Raw genomic sequence first — 22,319 nt, forward strand, 5'->3', positions numbered from 1 at the left:
AAAAGTCATTATTCAAATAATAAGAGAAATAAAAGATAAAGAAAATAGCACGAAGAGTAACTCTATAAAAAAATGTAACTACGGCGGTGAGATAAATTTGAAATGAAGAAGTGTTGTTGTAATTGAGGATATGATAAGTTGTTGTGTGTCTCACCACTCACATTATTAAATGTGTCTAAAATATTATTATTCATGGTTGATAGGATGTCTAAAATTATTGTTTCATAATTTTTGTTATTTTGAGTGTTTGACTATTCAAATGAGAGTATAGAAAAAAACATTACTAAACAAAGTATATGAGAATATTGTTACATGAATTACAAACATGAAATCAAGATGGCTTATAAAAGTGAGAAAAAATAAGTAACCATATCTTTAATCAATGACTATATATTTGGAAAATTAAATAAATATAAAAGAAAAATGAAAAATATAAGTAAGTGTGAAAAGTTTTACTAGTTTTCCTTTTTCCTTTAGTCGTTGTTAGAATTTTCTTTGTTTTGTTATCACTATATTGGTGTTAGTCTTTTAATTGTAAGAAATTTATATGTGATGCATAATCTAATATAAAACTTTTTATTCATTAATTTATTGTGAACTTGTTTCACACATGAGTTCCTTACTTTGGTTGTTTTCATCTCTAACATGGTTGAGAACATTTGTTTGAAGAAGTTGAATATTAGGGTCAAGAAGATTTTATAGCTTATTAAAAAAACATGATCAAATTTGTATATACAAAGCTTGAATAAACTTTTAAGAACTTAACCAATATGCATTTCATCACTGGTTCTAACTCAAATTTGATGATTGGGAACTCACAAATATTTCAAATACACAAATATCAAACAAGACATTTTCAAAAGTAATGTTATGTGAAATTGATTAGATTTCTCAAGTTTTGGTTTGATGGAAAGAATTGGATCCCACTAAAACTACTTGGCAAGATATATTTTTAATTCATGTGCACAAGAATACTAGACATATGCATATAGATGATAATATTATAATTAAGATATAATTGAAAAAAAAAATAGTAACTTATAACTTTTATTTTCTCTCAACGTTTTATTTGTTTTATTCTTGTTTCATTGCTACACCATTTTGTTATTTCTTGTTTCTCTATTTACTAATTATTATCTTGATGTTAACCTTCTTTATAGTAAGACATTCATATTTTAATACTAATACAATACAAAATCTATTTCATCAGTTTATTTTTAACTTGATTGTTTGTTGTGAGTTCCTTTAAATTGGTTTATAATTTACAACTTTAACTAAAAATTTGAATTATTAATAAGTTATCCAATGGAACATAATTTGTCAAGATTTAGGCTCTAATCCAAAATAATTCATATCTATATATAAGGATTTTGAAAAGAAAAAAAAATGCATTGCATTTAAGATATGATATGTAATAAACCTACAACATCATGAAGAATAAGTGAGATTAAAGTTGTGACATGATGCAATTAAAATTGATTGATATTGACTTTCTGAAACTAATCATCTCCACCACTTTATATCAATATAAGCAAGCATCAATGACTTAAACAACTTAGTGCTCCAAATGAAGCACATATGTGATAGAGAAGAATGAAGAAGGAAAAAGACGATGAACTAGTGAACTAAATTTTGTTAAAACTTGGGAAATTGAATTTCTTCACCACATTTGCTCCTTGGAAGCAAAGGACACTCAATGAAATCTGACCCAGAAGTGTCCACACACATGTAAACTTGGTAGAGTTGACTGTTACGAGCTGAATCTCTGTTACACTCTATTCCAGGGGTAAACCCAGTGCCCTCTTTTATGGCATTTGTTATGCTATTTAGACTGTAAAATTCATCATCTGGTTCAATCCCTGAAATTCATTCATTTCTGTTAGAATTGTTGCTCTAATCACGTAAAATGTATAGATAACAAGTTTTGTATGAAAAAAAGAATATATAGAAAAGAAATGAAAAAGATGTACCTGCATTCTTGAGGATCTTAAGGAGGTTTAGTTTTTTCTTGAGTTTGAGAGTTGCTTCAAAGTACTCGGTTTGATCAAGCTCAGATTGTGCACAAGTGCCATGTTTTTCCCATTCGTGTGACCAGAACCTCATCCCATTGCTGCTTGGGCAGCTCAAGGATGGCCACTCCTTCTCCATGCTGCTAATAAGCTCTGAGATCTGCATCAATATATATATATATATTATCAAATGTATATACTTAGATATATTAATTATCGATATGGTATATTCTTTCCTTCTTCTTTTCTTCATTTTTATATGAACCTTGTTTTAACTCTTTTACTCTAGTTGAAATCCAAGATGTGGATCTATACTTTAGATGTCCATAATTGTAAAAGTATATGATTTAAATTGAATCAACCATAACATAAGTACTCCACTAATAAAATATAAGTTGAATCAGAATTGACATTATTTATCTAAAGTGGGATTTGGCACTAGCAAATGTTATATGAATGTCATATGAAGTATTTTTTTTTTTTATCATGAAAGTTCTTATCAAGTACCTGAGATTTATCAAAGACACTGTCAGGGTCACAGTTAGAGGGCCAGGAGCCATCATTGTAGTTAGGCCAAAGTCCATGAATGCTGAAATCTGCAGCAGGTTTCCCAGTCTTAGGATAACAGCAGCTCTGCCTTGTGTCACAGTATGCTCCTGGCCACTGCATAGAATCATAACACACAAAATGTATACATTGATTCAGAAACACAAATTTATCTATGAAGTTACTATAAGAGTCAAAACAAAACACATTGCCTTACCTGCTGAACAAAGTAGAAGAAATCAAAGTCCTGAGAAAGGCATGCAACTGATAGACATAGCAGTATGAGAAGTTTGGATATAATACAAAAAATGAGTTTCATCTTTGATGATCTTCGATGCCTGCTTCCTCTCTTAATTGAAAACAAACAATGAAGGATGTTGACAAAGTAATGTTTTTATAGGCCAGAAAATATTATACGATGCTTGAGCTTACAAGGCATGCTATGGAGAATATGTGAATCAATCCCATTCTTTATCTATAACTTCACGTACTTGTATTCTGTTAATTGTACACCAAAACGTGCCCTCTAAGCTGTCATTGGGTAATCAACCAATTAATTAGTCAACGTCTATCCAATACTATTAATTTCACTTTTTATAGCTACCCATATCAATAATTTATCATAATTATTAATTAACAAACCTCCAAACCTAATAATTCAATCTGAACAATACTCATTAATTTAGTTTTATTATTTCATTTTTTATTTCTAGCTTTTATCATCATAATATTTTTATTACTCTAAACATTAAGTTGACCGATATGAAGTGGTGATACCTAATCTATGTCTAAATTCAGTTTACTTTTTTCTGCCTCTACACGGCAAGTAAGTCCCTGGGACAAGAATTAATTGTACGTGGAAGAAAGATGTTTGAAAGTTTAGCAGCAAATTTATACTAAGAAGATTTTAATTATGGATGTAAATTTTAACGTTGTTGTGTGGTTGTTGGCTGCAATGTTAATGACGTAAAGTCAAGTTCAAAAGCTTTGGTGGTCTTGCTTGCAAGTAAGTCAATTTGAGGGGCTGTTTGGCCTATAGATTGTCATTTTAGCAACAGAAATATACCAACCAGCACAAACCCTTTCCCATTGCAATTTCTTCACAGTCTCTATCACTTACAACTTTTTCTTTGCAATTATTATTTCTTCCACCAAACATCTTTTAGATTATATTTTATTCCGATGCATCTATTGGTTTTATATTATTTAGAAATAGAGATTAAAGATAATGTAAAAATATTTCTTTTTTCAATTTTTTAAATATTTTTTGAAGATAAAATTATGACAGAGCTTTAAATTGTAAATTTAAAATATTTCAAATTTAGTGATTATTTTATGCTATCTGAAATTTCATTTTCTTAACTTAGGTAATGTTGTTTTAACTGACATTTTAATTTTTTTATTTTAGATAAAGAAAGCTTCAAAAGTTTTGACCTTACCAAATTCAGATTAGAGATGAAAAATATGGTATCTTAAATTATATGCTTTGATACGTAGACATTAATAAAATTTAGAGATAAAAATATAATTTATTTGATGGACATTGACGTATTCGAATTGAATGGTAATAGAGTGTGGATCCAGATCTAGAAGTTGTGAGAGAATGCAAAAAAAATTGTTTTCAAACGTAGTTGTAACTTATATAATAAACTAATGATCACAACAAAAATATCATCTTAAACAACAATTTTTACCTAAATGAATATAACTACTCACTTTTATCCAAATGGAGGAAAAATATAAAGGTATCATGCATTGCTATGACCCGTTAGATAAGTATGTCAGATGGACGAGCTCGATTAAAATTTTTAATTCGTTAGTATGTTTTAGTCTGTTCCACTTAATCCGTCAAATTAGCGTGTTAAGATGAAGTAATCCGTTCTTGACTGCCGATTTCTTTTGTTTTTCTTTTTTATTTAAAAATTAAAATTAAAGAAAATTAAAAAAATCAATTTTTATATTATTTTTTATAAAATTATAAATATGTAATTCTATTATAATTTAAATCATTAATTTATAATTAGTATAACAGATTAATTTAATTTATTCAATCAAAAATATTAATTAATCAATTAAAAGTTTAGAAAAAGAATTGTAACTAAATATATTTTAAATATTTATTTGTTAGTGTAACCTTCCAAATATATAATATTAAACTATAAAGGAATTATCACATAATTAATAAAATAGCTCAGTTAACAAACTATGAGAATCATTTAAACATAATAATCAAATTTCATATACAAATTTATTAAGTTCAAAATTATATATACAAGATTTAGTGTTTTCAAAACAACCAAAGGAAAAGAGAACTGTTAAAGATTTATTACAAAAACTACTAAGCTTTTGAGTCGTCTCCACTTCCTAGGGCCTGCTCCACCGTCACCTCATCACCTTCTACTCACTCACTAGATAATCATAGTCAAGGCAATCACGTACAAGAACATACCAACAAAACATACAAACAAAATGGTAAGCTAGTGATACAAAACAATTTATATTATATTGTAACATTTCACACATGAATCACATTTCATATAAAGTAATTCAATCATCCTAAACATGTCAAAACCTAGATTGGACTATTTGGATTTAGTATGAATAATGTCAAGCGATGACGGATTGTACACTTACGGTGGCCTCTACCGCTTTGCAAAGTCAATGTCAATGAGTTTCACTCTACCACACTCAAAAGGTTAGTTTGTATCTCGTCTTAGGTCATACTCGAAGCACCTTAACTAAGACATCTTGCTACTCTCACCACATGTATCAATTATCTCTACTTGAGAATGAATGATCATTAGAGTGTCAGGATAATCACCAAGACTCAACTCCCTAAATTCATACTAACAACATTTTGATACAACCATTAAGAATCCTCCTTAGAACTCTTACGCACCTCATTCTATTCACATATATGTTCCAAACCTTACCATAAATAATACAACAAAACATTATAACTTTTAAAAACCATAGGGGAGATGGAGGGAGAAGGGGTGGTGGTGGAGGGAGCAACACCCAACCAATTGCTATAAAATTTTAAAATCAATTGTAAAAGAAAAAACAATCAGTTATCATTTGATTTTATATTTTAAATTTTTTAATTTTTGATAAAGATATAATGTCAATGCATATCGGATTAAAATAACACTATACTTTAATTACGTGCATCTAAGTTACTTAAAACTTTTACGAAAAACTTAATTAAAATTAAAAATGACCGAACACAATTATTTCTGTGAATTTTTTTTGACAGTTTGTTCAATTTTATCCTCAGTTTTTAAACAGCTAGGTCATCTTACATGAGTGAGAATTTTAAAGAAACAAAAAATAACAGAGGTGATTAATATATTACACTCAGTTAAATCTACCAAAGAAAAGTACATTTTAATTCATTTTCATTCAATATCTGAAAAGATAAAATCTCCAATTCTTAGGATTTATTCCCACAGATTCTCACCATCATATTGAGAACAGAAGTTGCAGAAGTGTTGGCTATAATTGGATACACCATTTTATTAGATAAAGCAGTTTCATATGAAAATGAGAAGAAGTAGAAAAATTTTGTATAAAGTTCTACTCATTCTTAGAAGCTAAAAAGATGGGAACTGAATGTCTGAGCCACATTTTCCATGAGGGAATACAGAGCACTCAATGAAATCTGAACCAGAATTGTTGACACATAAGTAAACTTGGTATAGCTGGCTGTTCCCAGATGAGTCCACATTGCACTGAATGTATGGAGTGAACCCAATTGCATCCTTTATTGCCCCTTTTATGCTGCTCAAACTGTACGATCCTCCGTTTGGTTCAATTCCTGACAAGAGAGATTCAGTATCAATAATCAATAAGTCATATTATCAAACTTGTATAAAAATATAACTCCACTTTCAACTCAGACAATGAATCTCTCATGTTAAGATAATGAGTGTATATGGTCACATCACATAAGTCCTTACAATAGTAAGATACGGATTTGATTTTGGTATCATTTTAAGAGGTTCTTACCAATAGAAATATGTTACGTGTATATAAGCTTGGGACTTTTGTTTGTATAGTAACAGTTTTAACATGTACCTGCAGATGTAAGAGCTTTGAGGATGTTGGCCTTTTGTCTGAGGCTGAGAGCAGCTTCAAAATAGTCATGCTGTTTGAGGACTGACTCCGAACAAGTTCCATGTTTGTTCCATTCATGGCTCCAGAATGTCATCCCATCCCCACTTGGACATGCAAGTGTGGGCCAATTGTTTTGCAAACTACTACTCAGATCAGATATCTGTCATCATAATAAACACAAAATTACTGCCAAATTAACCATCATGCAAACACAACACTGTTCAAGGGTTAGAATACAAGTGTTTTTTATTTTTTTATTTCAGCTTCCCTACGTAGCAGTTATGGTATTCACCATCTGAACTTTACAGTAAATTTAAAAAACATTCCATCACAACACGTTCAAATGACATAGGGTTCCACCAAAGAAAACTAAATAAAAAAATAAGATCGGTTTATCTGGTGAGGGATAGGCATCACTTTTCCATAGCTTGGTACGAAAACTGACATATACTTTAGTAAGAAACTTGTGTTAAAGAGCTAGTTACAAGGTTTCAAAACGTAATTCTGAGCATAATGTAAAAGCTTTTGGAAGTTTTCAGTTATAATTCCATCAAAACTACAGCTGCATGGTTCAGTTTTTTTTAACTTCATTATAATATTAAAGATTATGATAATATAACAACTAGAATCTAGCAACATATCATTGGCCAACATAAAGTTGAACACGTTTTTGCTGTGAAGGATAAAAGGCAAAACATCTTTTATGGCTTTTGAATTGGATACAATAATTGTGGGCCAAAAGCCCTTTTGAGTCAAATGGAAGAAACAGAAGAGGAGACAGCAAACAGTTCTTACAGCAACTCGAATGTTATACTATGAAAAGAGAAACCTTAGATAACATCAGAGACTGTGGATTAGGATTGAAGAACCATATCTAAATATTTTTTTCATTAAGAAATTATGAGATATGATATGATAATGAAGCACCTGAGATGGGTTGAAAGGGTTGTTAGGATCACAGTTAGAAGGGTATGAGCCATCGTTGTAATTAGGCCACAGACCATGAATTCCAAAATCTGCTTCAGGCTTTCCACTTGTGGGGTAGCAACAATTCTTCTGTGTGTCACAGTATGATCCGGGCCACTGAAAAAGCAAAGCTTGAAACAATGATTCATTAAAAAGTTCCTTGTAACACAAAGCATCAATGCATGATCTTCCAATGAAATTTTAGATTACCTGTTGAACAAAGTAGAAGAAATCAAAATCCTCTGAAGCACAGAAAAGGGACAAATAGTGCAGCAGCAGCAGAAGCTTGACCAAAATGGAATTTTTAGACTCCATTTTCACCTCTGTTCTTAGAATTGGTGGGATAGAAATGGAATGTGATTTTTTATGGCTTTGATTTTGAGAGAATGCTACAACTATGGATTGGTATATCAAAAATTGGTGAAAATGAAAGGAAAGAAGAAACCCAAATGCAGAGTATCAGAACGTTACATATATATATATATATATATATATATATATATATATATATATATATATATATATATATATATATATATATATATATATATTCATTGTCTTGTCTTAATTGTCTGATATGGTTTACGTGTGTAACTGTTGCAGAATACCAGTAACATGTCGCCACTCTATTTTTTTTTTAATTTTATAAATATCACATATCAAAATTCCAAATCTCCATTCTTAAAAGTATGACATTTTTTGAAAGCTTAAACTTTTTTTTTAATAAATTGTGTATTTTTCCTTAATTATGTGTAATCTTATCACTTGAATGAAGTGAACTTATCATAGATGACAAAAAGTATCCATTAATGATTTTTAAAATTTCCTTTTACTTTATGTTTCTTTTCTCAAATATCCTCTTTAATTACTTTTAGTTTTTTTTTTTTTAAAAAAAAAACTCTAGATTGATTCCATGAATCTGATAATGATTTTTTTTTAATTTTAATATTTAATTTTACGTTTTAAGAGTTTTGGAATTATTAAAATTTTAAACTTTCTTTTTACTTTATGTTTTGTTTTTTTTCTCAAATCTTATCTTCAATCACTTTTAGTTTTTTTTTTCTTTTTCATTTTAAAATTTCCTCTTCAAGTGCATAAAAGACATTAAATCCCATAAAATAATTTTATACTATCTTTCCTTATAAAATCGTGTTTTTTTCTTATATTATGACATGTGTATAAATTTCCAAATTAAATTAAATAAAATTTAAATTAATCCATTTCTTAATTATCTATTTAAGTATATTCTTAATTTCTATAACTTTAGTAGAAAAATGTAACTTTCTTTCATCAACGTTAAATACAACATGATATTTGCTATTCGTTATTATATATGTATCTATGTTACATCTATTTTCCCTAAAATAATTATTTGTTAATTAAATTAATTTTTATAGTTTTTAATTTATTCATTTCTTTACATTTTTATAGTATTTCATAAAGATGTTAAAATGGGTAAATTCAACTAATTTGGGTTAAATTTATTTTAAAATTACATTCAAAATTCAAGCTAGTGCAAGGAGGTTGCAACTTGGATTGGATTGATCAGCAAAACTAATAAAAGCACAAATCATAAGACAATTGTTAATTATTTGCAAATTTGAAGAAACACGCGTTTTAACGGATTTATATTATAATATTTTATTTTTTAATTAAAATTTAATTTTCATAATAAGTTTTATTATTTTACATACTAATTTTCATATGTTTTTTAATTAATATTATTTATATATTTTATTATTTTTACGTGACTTTTTAAAATTTGAGATATAGTTTGAAAGATTTAAAGATCAAATTGAGTTAAAATCGTCACTGAGAAAGAAACAAAGGAATCAGGAAGGAAGGACACTTGTAAATTATAGAAATAAAAATGTAACATAAGAAATGTGAGAGAGTCAGTTTAATTATTATTTAGAAGAGGATATGTGACCAAGAAAATGAATAAAGTGATTTTATGTAAATTAAGGGACATATAAGGAAGTAAATTGGGTAAAAAAATCTATATTTTACCTCCAATTAAATGTATTTAAAATTTTAAGACATTTTATTTCTATTAAATGTCTATGTGTGGCTTTAGTGGATATTTAATTCTGGAAATGTTTTAATTTGTGTAATAAACAATGCTTTTATGAGAAAGAGTTGTGTATAAAATTTAATTAATTGACTAAATTAATAATTTATTTAATTTTAGGAACGGCACACCATTGAAGTTTTAAAAAAAAACTGCTTCGGTTTTAATAAATAAGAAAACTGTAACATATTGTAAATGTAATTAATTGGATATAATAAAAAATTAAATTCAGAAATGATTAAAATTTGTGAATATACATTTAAAATGAATATAAACTGTAAAAATCTACGTAAATTTGCTGCTAAAAATAATTTTATTTTAAGAAAGATTGTGAAGAATCCGGCTCGCCTATTTCAAAATTTAATTTACTTTTTTTCAGATAAAAGTTATTGGTTGTTTCTTATCCTATTTTTCTAAATCTAATTATCTAAGAAAACTTTTTCTAAAATTATCCTAATTTAAATATTATTTTCTCACCTTATTGTTTGCTGGTATAACCTCTTTATCTTTTGGTTAAAAATATTTTAGTTTAAAAAAATAAATATATTATACATTGAATAAAAACTATAGAACAGAAATCAAGCTTGTTATGCAACATTCACAAAAACTTCGCTACTTACAGTAAAAATGTTGGAGCCCAACAAGTTATGGGCCGGAAGAGCAATTGGTCCATGAGGGGTATATGACACCGAAGGTAAGGAAGGTTTATGTGCCAAAAGAAAGAGTGTTTCTTCCTGCACCATCCCACATTTCTGTTTTTACCGCCATATTTATTAAAAATTTCAAAATTATTTTCTACATCTCAAAAAGTTTTACACTTCACTTTTTTTTTTCTTGAATTTCGAAATTCGTTGAAAAATTCTAAACATTTTGAAATTTTGAAGAATGTTATTTTTGAAATGTGGAGGTAAAAAAGAAATGTGGGATGGTACAAGAAATGCTCAAAAGAAGGAAAATAGAGAAGCAGTTTCCTTTTAATAGCAAATAACATACAAATCACATGGCACTTTTTTTCTCTCTTCTCTTTTATCACTAAATTGTTTGGTTTGTAACAATAAATCTGCAACATCAAAAGATATCTACTATTACAAAGTTAAATATACATTTCTTTCATTATTTACACTAACATAGGTAACTCATCACTAATGATCCGAAGTTGACAGTCATGACAATTACCAATTCCCAACATTTAAGAAGAGGCCTTGATTTGTTTATCTTCCGAGTTGCATACAGTGGCTATTCCTTCCAAGCACAAAATATTAGCACTCAATTCTGTGAAATGAATAGAGCAGTTTCTTCATTAATCTTGATAAAAAATATTGACTATTGGCTCAACAAACTCCACTACCAGTAATCCCCACAGGAGCATTTCCCATCTTTAAAATGATGAAATCGCTGGACATCTCTTAGAATAATTTGCCTACCAAATATCAATGATATAAATTTAGCAGCGTTGTGGCAATCCACACAGACTCTAAGATTCTTGACCACACGAATTGTTGTTCCAGGGGGAGTATTCAGAAGACCATAAGTTATGGCCAGTTTCTCACTGTGATATCTAAGAACAATTTCTTTCTCTTCATCTTCTATGTCTGCATAAAAGACCAGAGATGTGTCAGGTACATACCCAGCCAGCTTCAATTCCTTTACCAATTCATCGAGTGCACGGTGCAATACGGTTGAAGTGGAACGAACTCCATCCCCGGCAAAGAATTCATGCACTACATTGTTGACCTCTATTGAGCTACAACCAGGGACTTTCATTGCTCCTTTGTCTGCCATCGTTTTCCTTAGGTAGTTCACATCATCCCATCTTCCATTTCTTGCACACAAGTTTGACAAAATGACATAATCCCCACCATGGGAATCATCCAGCTCAAAGATTCTCTCAATTACTTGCTTTGCCATTTCCACATTACCATGACTGCTACAAGAAGATAGCAAAGTCCGCCACAGAATTGGTGTCGGCTTGATCGGCAACTCGTCTATGAATTTATACGCCTCTTCCAAGCGTCCAGCTCGACCAAGCAAATCCACCATACACCCATAATGCTTGATACTTGGAACAATCCCATACTCATGAATCATACTATAGAAGTGATCATAACCTTCCTCTACCAATCCATTGTGACTGCAGGCATAGAGTATACCTAAAAAACTTATCTCATCAGGCTGCACTTTCGCCTTCTTCATTTCCTCCAACATTGATAAGGCTTGGGATCCATGCCCATGTGTTGCATAGCCAACAATCATCGCCGACCACGCTTGTGTGTCTCTCCTAGGCATCTCCCTGAACACAGAAACAGCGTCCTCCAAACTCCCACATTTAGCATACATATCTATAAGAGCAGTATTCACCTTTACATATTGATCAAACCCATTCTTCTTGACATACTCATGGATCCACTTCCCTAAGTCCAACGCCCCAAGCAAAGCGCACGAGGAAAGAGCAACAAGCATGGTGACATCAGTAGGCTTGAGGCCACTCTCCTGCAACTCTCTGAACAAAGCCAAGGCTTCATTGGGCTGGCTACTCCGAGCACAGCTCGTGATGATCGCATTATACGCGACGACACACGGTTCATCGATCTTGTCAAAGACCCTCCTAGCAGCATCCATGTCATTGCAGGCAGTGTACATATTAATAAGTGTTGGGCACACATACATGTTACCACTGACCCCAAGTTTAAAAGCAAGGCAATGCAGCTGTTTACCTTCCTGAAGCGCTTTGAGCCTTGCACAGGCCTTGAAAAGAGAGGAGAAAGTGTAGTCATCTGGAAGGAGGCCAGAGAACAAAACCTGACAAAAAAGAAGAATTGCTCTGAGAGGGTCATCAAACCGCGCATACCCACGTGCCATGGTGTTGAACAGAATAATGTCTGGGTGGGGAATTTGATCGAATATTTGGTGGGCATGGTCCATGGAAGCGGTTGTGGGGTTGGAAGTGCAGAAATTTATGAGCTTTGTGAGGACGGTGTGGGTGTTGTGGAGATGGGTTTTGATGGTGTAGGCTTGGATTTGCTTGAGCTCTCTGAGAGAGGTGCATTTGGGCATGAGAGAAAGAATGGAGGGTGAAGGTTGAAGTGCAACTTCTATGTTGACTTCTGTGGGAGAATGTGAAATGCATTGGAGAATGGACATTGCCATTGTTGTCACGCTAATTTCTTACGCATGACATCAAACAGAGGACACTACAAAACACGAATGGATAGAGATAACGGATTGAAGCGGTGGTTCAAATCAAATCCTTATTATTTTTTAATCTCATTTTTAGTATAATAAAAAAATTATTATGTTAATATAATCATTTTTATTTCATTAAATTTATTTAAATTTTCTTAAAGCATAAGGTATTTGAAAATGTAATTAATCTTTATTAATTGTCAAATGTATTGATTAGAAAAAAAATAATATTAAATAAGAAATAATTAAAGATTTTACATTTACATGTAATAATTGATAAAGATTAAATACGATTTTAATTATTTAAAAAAGTTAAAGTTAATAGAATCAAAGTTAAACGCATGTTCAATTATTTTAGATACTAATAAAATTCAAATAAATGAACTAAAATTATAAAAAATTAGTTTACTATACTAACAAAATATGTCATTTTTTATTGTCTTAAAACGATTATCTACTTAGACTAAATACTTTTTACATGAATAAAGTATTGATACTTTTTTAAATCAATTAAGTATAAAAATCAAGTTTTAGAAATATAATATTGTAACGTCATAAACTCCTTTATTTTTAAAGTCATGTTTCCAGTTATTTTTTTTTTTACGCTTAAATGCTTACTTCGTCCTCATGTTAAGAGATGAATTTCTATTTAGTACTCGGTTTTAAAAATGAAGACATTTGATCCCTATGTTATGAAAAATATGAATAAGGTCCACAAAAAAGAACAAGTTCAATAAATCATCAAAGAAAAAGCTGAAGCAACGAGAGAAAAAACTGGACAACAAAAGAGAGAAGAGAAAAATACGGTCACATCAGCATGGACTTAACGTCGTTGTTGTCCACTTAACGGACAAGACCTTATTCATACAATTTTCATAACATAGGCACCCAATGTCTTCATTTTTAAAACCGGGTACTAAACAGAAATTCACCTCTTAACATAAGGACGAAGTAAGCATTTAAACCTTTTTTTAAATAAAAATCTATGTATTTCGATAAATTTAAATTCAAATCAGATCGCAAAAAAAGTCCTTCTACATCCTTAATCTGTATTTTTAGAGTATTTATATTATTTCATCTTGAGGAGAATTATTTTCTAATTTACATTTTGAGATTTTTTGTCATTTTTTTTCAAAATTTCTTTATAATATATTATTTTGTTTAAATTTCTAAATTTTCTTATCATTTAAGTTTTATATTATGTTGTTGTTTTTATAATAATAATAATAATAATATTAAAAAAATGATAAATTACTCTAATGCTAAAAGAACACAACGTTAATAATATATTTGGACGAGATTAATAACTAAGTCTATTATAAGTTATCTAAAAATAACAATTAATTAAAATGAAAATATGAAGTTATATATATATATATATATATATATATATATATATATATATATATATATATATATATATATATATATATATATATATATATATATATATATATATTTTCGAGTTACATGTATATCATTTACAAATTATCATAATTTTTGTTAATCATTGTTTATGTAAATAATTTAATCTCACAAGTCTCATTATTAGTTTGATCATTTTCATATTTATGATTTTGTTTCCTTTCCTGTAACACATTATGTTAGTTTTCAAATGTATGATTGGTAACCTAAATTATTTGTGAAGCTTGATATGTCATAATAAATTGTTCATCTTGATATTTGAATTTTTGAAAGTTAATTCATGTTATTCCTAATTTGTGAACTTTTACACAAGTTTTGTTGTTAACCCATGAAAACGGGTGCAAAAAACTTGGTATAACTAATCTCTCAAAACTCCTTTTATAACACTATAATAGGGTATAGATCCAAAAGTAGAATTATAATCTTTTACAAGCTGAGAAATGCATAGACTTTGCCTCCAAAGTAACTATGATATTTTGCAATGTGCTTTTATCATGTTGAGACTTTGTATAAAATAAACTTTCATTCATTTCATACCTAGAACAACATAAAACATTAAACTTTAATCCATTTACAAGTCAAGTTAATTTTCAAATGTTGTATTAAAATATGGCCCAATGCATATCTGAGGGTTGGACGACCCAATTGGATTTGAGGCCCGTAAGAGAGATGAAATATCACTTAAGCAAGATAGCTTACGAAGAAGTAGTCTTCGTCCCAGACAACAGAGAGAGAAAGAGCCTAGGGCTCTGCCAGGCTCTAGAGAGAGAAGTGGAATAGCACCTTCCAGAACGATGCAACCATGGACGTTTGGCGAAAGGAAAATACGCTCAGCACAGAGGCTTCGTTGGAGGTAAGAAAAATACACACTTGCTATATTCTCTATAATAGTATTTGTTCTTTATGTCTTTGTTACAACTAAAATGAAATGGGGAGAACTCTATTTATAGAGTTCTTGTGGAAAAACAGGAACCACTAATTACCACTAATTAAACGAACCAATTACTGTCTTCAGACAGTAATTTCTCCGTTTGAGGTAAGCTCAATAGTCTCCCCTCAAGTTGGATGGTGTATACTCATTAATCCAAGCTTGGGAACTATGGATTTGAACCGCACACGATGGGGAAATTTGGTGAAGATGTCAGCCAGCTGTTCATCCGACCAGACAGGGAGAAGTCGTAGGAGATTTGCCTGTATTTTTTCACGAACAACATGACAATCAAGCTCTATGTGCTTGGTCCTTTCGTGAAAGCTCTGGTTATGAGCTATGTGTCACGTTGATTTGTTGTCACAGTATAAGGCAGGAGTTCCAGCTTCTTGTACTTGAAGATCTTGTAGGAGATAGTGAACCCACTGTATCTCACATACAGTGGCTGCTAGGGCACGATATTCCGCCTCGGTGGAAGATCTGGAAACAGTGCTTTGCTTCTTAGATTTCCACGAAATGAGGGATGATCCAAGGAATACACAAAACCCTGTAGTGGACCTTCTAGTATTTGGACACGTTGCCCAATCTGAGTCACTAAAAGCTTTTAGATGAACAGGAGAAGCAGCTCCAAAGAACAATCCCTCTGAAGGCTTAGATTTGATGTACCTAAGAACATGTTGCACAGCCCGATAATGATGGTTAGTGGGAGATTTCATAAACTGACTCAATAGATTAATGGAAAAACACAAATCAGGTCTGGTATTTGTGAGATAGAGTAACTTCCCTATCAATCTTCGATAGGAGCTAGGGTCATCTAAGTAGTTGTCTGTTCTATACAGTGAGCTTGTATCACTTAAGAAAGGGGTAGAAGATGGTTTGCATCCCAGCATTCCTGTTTCCTTAAGGATGTCCAACGCATATTTCCTTTGACATAGATGAATACCTTTCTTAGATCTGGCCACCTCCAAGCCTAGGAAGTATTTGAGTTCTCCTAGGTTCTTTATTTGAAATTTGTTATGCAATAGAGTCTTTACATTATTGATTTCAGTCATGGAGTTTCCGCCCAATATGATGTCATCTACATAAATAGGTAAGGCAGTAAAATCTGTAAAAGTCCCTTTTATAAAGAGAGAGTGGTCAGATTTAGACTGGGTATAGTTGACAAAAATGAGAAAGGAGGACAATGTTTCAAACCATTGCCTACTAGCTTGTTTTAGTCCATATAGTGACTTAGTAAGCCTACAAACCTGACCCTCTTTATGGGTATTAAGACCAGGTGGTGGTTCCATGTAAACTTCTTCATTTAAGTCCCCATGTAGGAAAGCATTGTCCACGTCAAGTTGATGTAGAAACCAATTATTAGAGGCTGCAAGGGCAATAAGTAGTCTAACAGTAGTGAGTTTGGCAACAGGGGAGAAAGTGTCTAAATAGTTTATCCCTTCTTGTTGTGTGTATCCTTTTGCCACCAGGCGTGCCTTGTATCTTTCTATAGTACCATCAACATTGTATTTGGTTTTGTATACCTATCTATAACCAATGAGTTTCTTTCCTGAAGGCAGTTGTGTTATGTACCAGGTGTTATTGTCTTGCAAGGCCTTGATTTCCCTCTACATAGCTTCTTCCCACTCGCACATGCCTCTGGCTTCATTATAAGACCAAGGCTCATCATTTGTAGTAATGACCATAATATACTTTAAGTGCTTTGCTGTCAAAGAGTCACAGGACAATAGATCAGAAATGGGATAAGGGGTTTTTAAAGTATTTTTCACAGATAAGGATTGATTAACCTGATGCACATAGTCATTCAGATATTCTGGAGTCCTTTTAACCCTGTTTGATCTCCTGCAACTGTGATTTTCTTCACCATTAGCAGTATTGTCACTATTATTGTTGTCAGCGACAGTCTGTTGCGTCTCTCTTTGCTCATTGGCATCCATCTCCGTGGGTCTTTCATCATCAACATGTTTATAAGAGAAAACAGACTTTGAAATAAAATTTTGGTCCGGATTAGGAAAGGCTTGTAGATAATATAGACCTTGGTAGGGTTTAGCATACCCAATCATCTTCAATGTAGAATTCTTCCTTATCTGACAAATCTCAAAAGAAAAAGTTAGACTGTAGTTTAAGTCTCTGATAAGACTTTGGACAGAAATCAGATTGAAACAAAAGTTAGGAATATACAGAACATTAAAAATAACCAAAACTTTACAAAATTGGACAGTCCCTGCATGTTCAGCAGTGATAATAGTGTTATTTGGCAATCTGATAGAGATAGGTTTAATTTTGTAAAAGGTAACAAAGTTTCTTTTATCATGGGTCACATGGTTTGTGGCCCCTGTGTCAAGAATCCAAGAAGAAATACCTTGTTTGATCTCTGCGCTATCTCTCTACACCTGGTTGATCTTGTGAGTGGGTTCATCAACCTTCTCTATCATTTTAAGGAGTTTTTGCATCTGCTCAGGGGTAAAAGAGTTGAGGGCAGCATTGGTGCTGAACTGGTGAGTAGATTGAACACCCTCTGGACTTGAACTGCTTTGGCAAGCATTAGCAGAATTCCAGTCTCCTTTCCTGTCCGGATTACTGTCAGTTTTCTTATACCAAGGGGGGTAACCGTGTTTGGAATAACACTCATCTACAGTATGATTCATTTTATTACAATAGGAGCACTGTTTTCCATAGTTAGGGTTCCTTCCTCTCCCCCTTCCTTGACCACATGGTCCATTTCCATGCCCTTGGCTTTTCCAGTTCTGATCAGATCTCCAGTTATTGTTTCTATCAGCAGTATTGGCCAGAACCTTGGTTTCAGCAGTATTGGCCAGAACCTTGGTTTCAGCAGTTTGACTCTGGCTGACTATGCCCAAATCCTGTCTCTCTTGTCTTTCTTGCTGCATGATAAGGGAGAAGACTCTATTGATGTTGGGGAGAGGATCCATCAAAAGAATTTGGGTTCTTACAGTATTATATGTGTCATTCAGCCCTTTTAAGAAGCATATCACATGTTCTATTTCTCTGTACTTCAGAGAAATCTTTGAAAGTTCACAGCTACAAGGAATCTCACAGGTACAAGTGGGTATAGGTCTAAGGGATTCTAATTCTTTCTAAAGAATTTTTAAATCTGTGAAGAATTGGCTAACGCCTCTCTCCCCCTGTTTAATTGAATGGATATCTTGGAGCAAATAAGAAATTTTAAAATAATCACCTTTAGAGAATATTTCTTTCAATTTTTCCCATAGTTCTTTTGCTTCTTCAACATATATTACACTTTCTACAATCTCTGGAGAAAGATTTTTTATCATCCAGGAAAGAACCATCATATTACATCTCTCTCAAGCATCGAATAAAACCTCACTCTTTGAGGTTTCTTGATTGACCCATCAATAAACTTGATTTTATTCTTGGAAAGAAGATCCCTCCTCATGCTTCTGCTCCAAGAAGAGTAATTGTTGTCATTTAGAACTTGAGAGATGAGAGTGAGTCTTGGATTCTCCCCAGGATGTAGGTAGAAAGGGCTGGTAGGATTAACAGATTGATCCATGTGCTCCATATCAGTAGGAAACAATTCAAGAAGAAAACAAGAAACAGTCCAAGAATTGTTGCTAGACTTGAAAACAGAGGCAGTAGAAGCAGAGTAGGTTTCTGCTCTGATACAATATTAAAATATGGCCCAATGCATATCTGAGGGTTGGACGACCCAATTGGATTGGAGGCCCGTAAGAGAGATGAAATATCACTTAAGCAAGATAGCTTACAAAGAAGTAGTCTTCGTCCTAGACAGCAGAGAGAGAAAGAGCCTAGGGCTCTGCCAGGCGCTAGAGAGAGAAGTGGAATAACACCTTCCAAAACGATGCAGCCATGGACGTTTGGCGAAAGGAAAATACGCTCAGCACAGAGGCTTCGTTGGAGGTAAGAAAAATACACACTTGCTATATTCTCTGTAATAGTATCTGTTCTTTATGTCTTTGTTATAACTAAAATGAAATGGGGAGAACTCTATTTATAGAGTTCTTGGGGAAAAACGGGAACCACTAATTACCACTAATTAAACGAACCAATTACTGTCTTCAGACAGTAATTTGTCCGTTTGAGGTAAGCTCAATATGTTGCCTTCACAATTTCTTTTTGAAACCATGCCATGAAAATTTTGTTATGCTTCATCAACACTTATTTCTCTGATTGTCTTGATCTTTTTATCTTTCGTATGATTTTTTTTTAACAAATGCCATTGGTCTTTAATCTGATTTCTCCTACAAAAAAAGCAACCAAATGCACCATGATTTCAAAATAATAGGATTTTTTGAACGATGTTGATTTTTCTCATATGCCTTCAAAATCTTCATATATCGTTCCATTGGGTACATCTATTGTAGATAAATTGACCCACACAATCTGATTTCTCCTACAAAAAAAAGCAACCAAATGCACCATGATATCAAAACAAAAAATGGAGGAAAAAAAAATCTCTAGTTGACACATGATAATAACAATCTCTTCTTGAAGTTCATACAACTTTTGAAGGTCAATAACTTTGTTACATATCTAATTGAAAAATGAACACAATTGGGTTATAGTAAGCCTCACCATTGTTTTGGCAAGATTCCACGTATAGTCATAGACAATAATTGTTACATTAAAACATGACAATCATAAGACTTTAAGCCAATTAGTTTCAAATCTTGCATAGATACAATACTCTTGTGGTACCTTAACTACTTTAAGACACTAACAAAAATTTGTTCTCTTCTTTTGAGACAAAGTGTAATATGTTGCAAGCAAATATGTTTGCTCACCAATTCCTTTTGGTGCTAATTTCTTTTAGTGCTAATTTCTTTCGTACATTCTCAAACATATTAAAATGAGCATTGACATCACCCTTCATCTTTCCTTTTATATTTAGAAATGTTGTAATTAAATTATCGCACACATGCTTTTCAACATAATTGTACTTATATAGTGTCTCATAACCAAACAATTCACACAAGAACACTGCATTCTTACTCCATTTTCTACACTACCAACATTATACCGAGTGAATTATATAAATTTTTTCACTCCTCTCTCGTAATCATAATTTATATGTGGTTAATTAATCCAACTCCAATCCATATCTATGTTTTGTAGATACGTGATTGAAATTAGTTTTCTATCAATACATACAAAGCTCACTTTTCTTTTATCAAATGTATGACTTTATCCTATTCGAGAATATTCACTTTTATTATAGTTGTATAGTACATAAATCGTAATCGTCATCCCTTATATTTTACAAAATTTTGACAGCATTTTGCATTAGTCTTTTGATGACACGAAATGAAAATGATGACACAAAATCTTTACAATCAAATATGCATTCAAACATCAACACAAAGTGCAATAAACCAAAATTAAGTAAAATATATGAAATGTAAACTATAATTTATCTACAATCAACTAATAAAATGTGACTACTCTTATCAAATTGTCCAATCAGACAATTCAAACATTAATACAATTATTGTCTATACAACTTCCAATATTTTTTATATAAAGTTTATAATTTGAGGAGTACTAGACAAATAAATATATTAAATCTTAAACGAGAAACTAAGACGGATCAAAAGATAACTCTAACAAAAATTTAGTAATTAATATAACAAATAAAAAACAATGAATAAATCGAAAAGAATATTTATCGAGGGTTGAACACTTTGATACTCAATATCAATAGGTTGAACCAAACAAATGTTTCTACTTCCATAAAACAAATCACTAAATAAAATACAATATAAAATTAAATGTTGTCTACTTTACAAATAGGAAATGCTAATTATTTTTTTTAAAAAAATACAAAATTAAAATATGTAACTCGGAATGGAGACGACTAGCGAGGTGGTGCAAGCACGAGAGAATGAAAAACTGTAGGGAGGGAGAGTGGCATCAGAGAAGGAGAATGACAAGGAGGTAGGAACCACCATAGGAAGAACTATGGCCCATCAGCAAATACAATCGGTGGTGACATAACCGGCTGAGAAATGAACCTAGGAACTGATGGTGGCGAAGATAAACAAAGGAGAAAGGAGGACTGTAACAAGAACCACGAGCCATCAACCTCAGCGAAAACAAAGAGGAGACCAACACACAGAGAACAACACATAACAAGCCATCAACAAAGACTACTGATGACAACACAATCGATAGACAAATGACCTTGAACAATGCAATGATTGAACCAGTGCGAAAGAGTGAAAATGAAATATGAAAAGGTGGAAGGTGTTTAATGACAATTTCTTTTACAATCGTCATTGTTTCCCTTATGCCTTAGCTTTTAACAACTACTCTATTGTATAATTGTCGTTGTTTTCTCATTGTTCCACTTTTAATGATAACCATCATTGAAAATATCACTTTTATTTTAATAATATTGTTGCACTTTATTTGAGTACGATGGTTTTTAGCCAACATTAACTATTGTCGTAGAAGTCTCTTTTCACATTAGTGAGATACACCCATGATATTTTTAAATAGATTGTTACCATTATATCCTTTAAATACGAGGTATAATCTTCTCTTAGAGTTAGTTCTTTACCTATAATTCTTATAAACGTTAATATATTGCGATATTCTACACTCCTCACTCAAATAACAATATGTTGCATCAAATATGTATACGACCAAACCAATTATCCTCTTCCAAAGCCCTCCCGTCATCTCTCAAAGATTTTTTCAATCATAAAGAATTGAATACATGTAGAATTAAAAGGACAAAAAAAGCTTCTCATCTACTATTCACATTAATTTCAAACTTTTTAGTAAATCATCCAGACTCAATGTAGTATTATTATGATTATTTTGGATGTTTATGACTTATCACGTGCCACTAACTTATTTCAAAGTTAAAATATTTATGAAAATATATCTATAAGAATTTCACGAGTATTTAATTATCATCAAATATACATAAAAAGAAAGGGAACTTTGAAACTTAAGTTAATAGGATAACACTCTTAGCAAGATATTTAATGAACGAAAGTAAATATTTTATCTTAATTAAATTTCAAGTGATCTTATAGAGAGTTTTAGACATAAGAAGATTTGAGTT

The 22,319-nt window shown here is 31.5% G+C and overlaps 3 protein-coding genes across 3 annotated transcripts; all 3 read right to left on the reverse strand.

Moving 5' to 3' along the window:
- Positions 1–1,464: 1,464 nt before the first annotated feature.
- Positions 1,465–2,997, reverse strand: LOC124842856 (ribonuclease 3-like). Its single transcript, XM_047319446.2, has 4 exons — positions 2,773–2,997; positions 2,517–2,672; positions 1,971–2,169; positions 1,465–1,859 (listed from the first exon to the last, which is right to left on the reverse strand). The coding sequence occupies exons 1-4, from the start codon at positions 2,872–2,874 to the stop codon at positions 1,636–1,638; spliced, it is 681 nt and encodes a 226-aa protein (XP_047175402.1). The 5' UTR covers positions 2,875–2,997; the 3' UTR covers positions 1,465–1,635.
- Positions 2,998–5,936: 2,939 nt separating this feature from the next.
- LOC124842861 (ribonuclease 1-like) lies at positions 5,937–8,086 on the reverse strand. Its single transcript, XM_047319452.2, has 4 exons — positions 7,848–8,086; positions 7,599–7,754; positions 6,633–6,831; positions 5,937–6,372 (listed from the first exon to the last, which is right to left on the reverse strand). The coding sequence occupies exons 1-4, from the start codon at positions 7,950–7,952 to the stop codon at positions 6,149–6,151; spliced, it is 684 nt and encodes a 227-aa protein (XP_047175408.1). The 5' UTR covers positions 7,953–8,086; the 3' UTR covers positions 5,937–6,148.
- Positions 8,087–10,664: 2,578 nt separating this feature from the next.
- OTP85 (Pentatricopeptide repeat (PPR) superfamily protein) lies at positions 10,665–12,908 on the reverse strand. The gene has a single exon (XM_047319454.2). The coding sequence runs from the start codon at positions 12,853–12,855 to the stop codon at positions 11,053–11,055; it is 1,803 nt and encodes a 600-aa protein (XP_047175410.1). The 5' UTR covers positions 12,856–12,908; the 3' UTR covers positions 10,665–11,052.
- Positions 12,909–22,319: the final 9,411 nt, after the last annotated feature.

The sequence above is a fragment of the Vigna umbellata genome, chromosome 3 (genome assembly GCF_029865625.1).
Source record: "Vigna umbellata cultivar VRB3 chromosome 3, Vumbellata_1.0, whole genome shotgun sequence".
In the NCBI taxonomy this organism is placed as follows: Eukaryota; Viridiplantae; Streptophyta; class Magnoliopsida; order Fabales; family Fabaceae; genus Vigna; species Vigna umbellata.